This window comes from Microtus ochrogaster, chromosome 6 (genome assembly GCF_000317375.1).
Source record: "Microtus ochrogaster isolate Prairie Vole_2 chromosome 6, MicOch1.0, whole genome shotgun sequence".
Lineage (NCBI taxonomy): Eukaryota > Metazoa > Chordata > Mammalia > Rodentia > Cricetidae > Microtus > Microtus ochrogaster.
In genome coordinates, this window is record NC_022013.1 from 40567383 (window position 1) to 40572393 (window position 5011).

Sequence of the window (5011 nt, forward strand, 5' to 3'; positions counted from 1 at the left end):
GGTGGTGCTCTTGATGGCCAGGGAGCAGCTGTCAACGTCGATGGTGGTGCTCTTGATGGCCAGGGAGCAGCTATCACGTCCATCTCTCTTGTTACCTGTAGGTCACAGTCCTCTTTGCAGGACAGCACATCTCGAAGAGCCCATTTGAAGTGAACGTTGACAAAGCCCAAGGAGACGCCAGCAAAGTCATTGCAAAAGGCCCAGGGCTGGAAACTACAGGGAACATTGCCAACAAGCCCACCTATTTTGACATCTATACAGCTGGTAATGTGGTTTGACCTTTGCGTCTTCTTGATGATCTCAAACAGAATCCTCAGGAAGGCTTGGGGCACCCAAACTTTGGTCTTTCAGACTGAGCAAACAACTTTTTCTCATGAGTTAGTTCTATTTGTATGTATCTTCACTACTGACCCTGACTGATGACTTCTCAATTTCTGTTCAAATTTCTGTCTGCACTAGATTTCACCAGTCATGCGGAGAACAAGTTTTATGAAAGACTAGGGGAATGGGCAGCACAAATGAGTAAAATGGTTATTGATTTGTTAGCTTTATTTGCTTTTAGTTTTTCTAGACAGGGTTTCTCTTGTGTAGCCCTGGCTGTCCTGTAACTCGCTCTCTAGACCAGGCTGGCCTAGAACTCACAGAGATCCACCTGCCTCTGCCTCCCGAGTGCTGGGATTAAAGGTGTGTGTCACTATCACCTGGCAGCTTTCTCTCAATTAAAAAAAGGAAACATACGGTGTGGAAAAGAGGACCGGCGGTACAGCCTTGCAGTTTGCACTGGTTGGCAGCAAGCTTTTGAAAGGGGAAGATGTGCTCATGGAATGGCGGTTCTTTCCCAGGAGCTGGCGTGGGCGACATTGGTGTTGAGGTGGAGGATCCTCAGGGCAAGAACACTGTGGAGCTGCTGGTGGAAGACAGAGGAAATCAGGTGTATAGATGTGTGTACAAGCCAGTGCAACCCGGCCCCCATGTGATCAAGGTCTCCTTTGCTGGAGATGCCATTCCCAAGAGTCCCTTTGGTGTGCAGGTTGGGGAAGGTAAGTACTGGCCAAATATACCTGGCATAGAGACTAACAAACCTGGACTCACTCAATCCTCTGTCTGCCAGAATCCCTTCAACAGGAAGTGATAATTCAGGATCAGTGTTAATACGAGTTGTGTTCCTCAACTTTCCTCCCTGCGTCAAAAATATCTAAATTGATCACATTAATAGATGATAAAGCTATTTGGTTTATGGCCATGATCTCTTGGCCCAGTTTCTCGTAGGCCTATGGTTTTGCTGCATAGCTATGTTAGGCATAAGTGGCAATAGAGCTGTTACCACATGGTAGCCTGGAAGCCAAGAAAGAGATAGGAAGGGGCTTGGCCCTCACCGATCCTTTACAGCAGTGGTTCTCAAACTTCTTAACGCTGCGACCCTTACTCATGTGTGACACCCAACCCTGAAATTATGTCTTTGCTACTTTAAAACTGTAATTTTGCTATTGTTCATAAATCGTATTGTAAATATCTAATCTGCAAACCCCAAGGGGTCATGGCCCACAGGTTGAGAAATTTCCAGTGACCAGACTTCTTTCCATTAGGTCCCACCTACTCAACACTTAACACTAAGGAACATTTCAAGTCTACTTTGTACCACAGATTGAGTATCCCAATCTGAAAACTGTATTGCTTCAAGATCTCTTTTTTTTTTTTTTTTTTGGTGTGTGTGTGTATACACTGACATGATTGTCAAATGATTTTAGATTTTAGGTTTTCAGATAAGGGAAGCTCAATCAAAATCTGCGTAATTTGTTGTTTGATTTTTCAAAATGGGGTTCCTCTGCATGGAACTCACTCTGTGAGTGGATCCACTTGCCTCTCTCTCCCAAGTTCTGGGATCAAAGGCGTGCGCCACCACCTCCCGACCCGTGCAAATATTTTTTAAAAGTATGTCTGAAACGGGTACTGGATTTAAGGCTCAGTAGTGACGAGCTCTTCCTGTACTTCCAGAGGATTTGCGTTCACTTCCCAGCACCTACACTGGTCGACTCTTACCTATCTGTAACTTCAGCTCTAGGGGTTCTGATTCACTCTTCTCGCCTCCATGGGCTCCTGCACATGGACACACATAAACACCAAAAACACCTTTAAAATCTCACTATAGCAAAATCTTTTTGTTCCAGTCATTTTTGATAAGGGATACCAAATCTGTATGCAGAGACCTAAGTCTGTTGGATGTGGTATCTAAGACCAAGCTTGACAACAGCAGGTCCTATAGTCCAAGCATTTTTTTCTGGCTGTTGGGCACTCAGCTCAACTGCATTAACCCACATGTATGTCTATGCATTTCAGGTGTGATTACCACTCCAGATTGTAGGTGGGGTGACTAAGGCTTGGACAGTGTGGATCTTAGTACTATAAAACATATGTAGGACCATAGTGTTCATTGACCAGGCCTGTAACCATGCTGCTAAATTCCTCTGCAGCCAGTAGCGTATCTTATCTCCTGGTGTTAAGAGTTTCTCTCTCTCTGTTTCTTTGACTTTTTGTTGTTTCCCAACTATGCTGCCTTTTCTAACCAATACTTGCCTCTCCCTATTCTGTCCTCCATCTCTGCACCTGCAGACCTGGCTGCTTCTTCTGAATCCTGCCTCTGGGCCAGCCTGGACCCTGAAGCTGCTGGCTTCCTATTTGCAAGCTCTGGGCCAGAGGCTCTTGCTTTGGTAAGGGCCGGTTGAGTGGGGGCGTCTTTACCAGTTCTTCGTGCTGATTGCACGTGTCAGGGGAGTCTGTGCTGTGTGTGACTTCAGGAAATTCCTGTACAGGTGTTAGTGATTACAGTTCGTCTAGCCAGATCCCAGCCTGAAGGAGGTGCTGAGGGTGGCAGCAGATCTGGCGTGTTCCCTCAAAGTCTTCAGCTGAGTGTTTATGGGAGCTGAGCTGTTAGCATTTTGGTGTTGACCATGTTGTATATTTTAATATTTCCGAGAGAGAGAACACATTTAGTCCCCCCCACCCAGAATTCCTGTCCTCTTGTGACTTATTCCTCATGTGACCAACTTTTGTCCCTTTGACAAAGAAAATGCAACCCTCTCCCTAGATATTTATAATCAAAATTCCTTTGCCGTCAGGAAAGCGATGGTTTAAGACAGCTTTCCTCATTCTAGTGTTTCCTAATCTCTCATTCATGGGCTGCCTCATTCATTTCTGGGACAGTAAGTTTTTTGTTATTGTTTTTTCTCTTCTTATTTACTGCCTTCCTCTGTGATGATTTGATATTAAAAGATGCTTTAGCCAGGCCTGGTGCTACAGGCCTATAATCTTAGTCAGTTGGGAGGCCAAGACAGAAGAATCACAAGTTCAAAGCCAACTTGGTCACAGGAAAATAACTTACTGAGACCCTGTCTTGAAATAAAAAGTAAAAAAGGACTCAGTGGTAGAGCATGTGTGGGGCCCTTCAGTGCACACGTACATACTTACATATCTTTAACAGTGGGAAACCAATGTTACTGGCCATTAAGTACCACCACCATAAACTATGTTCATCCATAACAATCTAACATGATCTCTAACTGCAAGAATGTCTGTGTGCCTCTCCGGCAAGCAATGGCTTGCCATATAACCTAGAGGAAGGATGTGTCTAATAAAGAACTTCCTTCCTTCCACTTTCGGTGCCTGTGCATAAAGGGCTGTCGTGTGCAATGTGAGATTTGGAGAGCAAAAGCCAATTCATGGACAACAGGACATTGTGCCCGTCAATTTTCCATTTCCACAGAAGGAAGAAGTTGCGTATGCTGGGCAGAGGATCCTTAGGAAGTATATGTGTCTTTATAAACATCCTCGCTGATGACCCCACAACAGAAGAGTAGTTTCATGGCTCCCCCAAATGAAGAATGTTAGTCACCACCATAGTCCTAAAGTGTGTGGTTTTTAAAGGAGACCAGAAATCAAGTCAAAAACGGCACTTCCGCTGAGGCTTGCCTTCGCAGATGCCCAGAGTTTTGTCATAGCCGTCTTTGAGAGCACGATTTCAGCTTTTTGCCCGACTGTTCACATGCAAGACAACAGTCATGTCCAGGTCTTCAGAGATGGCTGACCCAGGCTTTAGAACCCAGACATATTTCAAGCATTGCATTTTCAGAGTAGACTTGAAAAAATACAATCTTCCCATTTAGTGGGCCCTTGAGTGTGGCAGTGGGGTTTGGACAACGCTCAGTTCTCAGTCTTAATACCTTCCTGCTCATAAAAGGCCAAAAGCCAGTACCAGGAGCACGGTACTTTCCTGTTGAATGTTGCCAAAATAACTTTTGCCCAGCCCTTGTTTGGTGAGACTGCACAAAGTCATGCTGTGTCCTTCTTTGCTAGCTGGTGCACTTCCTGAGTGGGACCCCTGGTCTTGGGCAACTACCGGATGCTCTTTGTGCAAAGCAAACATTTTCTTGGCAGGTGGCCCCAAGTAGCCTTACTTTTCTTGTCTTTTACCAAATATTAAAAGGTTGAACTGATGTTAAAAACTCTGCTTGCAGCCTGCAATCCAAATGCCTGCCGGGCCAGTGGCCGAGGCCTGCAACCCAAAGGTGTCCGGATCCGGGAGACTGCAGACTTTAAGGTGGACACCAAAGCTGCTGGAAGCGGGGAGCTTGGTGTAACTGTGAAGGGCCCTAGTAAGTACTCCTTTCTTTCCCCATGCCAGATAAAATCTTAGCTAATTTTTCAGCCACGGTGTATGAATTACGTCCCACGGCGGTCCTGATTGATCTCCCAGAGAGCTATGACAAAGATCTGAGTCCTGTCTGTGCTCTTTGGAGGAGGGAGCAGTGATTGATTAGTAACATCTGTCCTGGATATGGGTAGATACAACCAGTGGGTGGTTTGACAGCCTTCCATTCTAAAAACCTCTGGGATAGAAAGTGATGCTGTAAGGGAATTGGAGAAATGTTGCTTTGGGTACAGTACTCTAGTGCTCCTTCCCGCCCTGCCTTTCTTTCTCTCTCTCTCTCTCTCTCTCTCTCTCTCTCTCTCTCTC

The 5011-nt window shown here is 45.5% G+C and overlaps 1 protein-coding gene across 4 annotated transcripts in view; it reads left to right on the forward strand.

Annotated features, from left to right (window-relative positions):
- Positions 1 to 5011, forward strand: part of Flnb (filamin B) — a 140377-nt gene that overhangs the window by 66819 nt on the left and 68547 nt on the right. For all 4 annotated transcript variants that reach the window (XM_013346838.1, XM_026779876.1, XM_026779877.1 and 1 more), the window contains 3 exons: positions 102 to 264; positions 843 to 1040; positions 4512 to 4649. In XM_013346838.1, coding sequence (XP_013202292.1) covers positions 102 to 264; positions 843 to 1040; positions 4512 to 4649 — 499 coding nt within the window. The remainder of the gene's footprint in view (positions 1 to 101; positions 265 to 842; positions 1041 to 4511; positions 4650 to 5011) is intronic.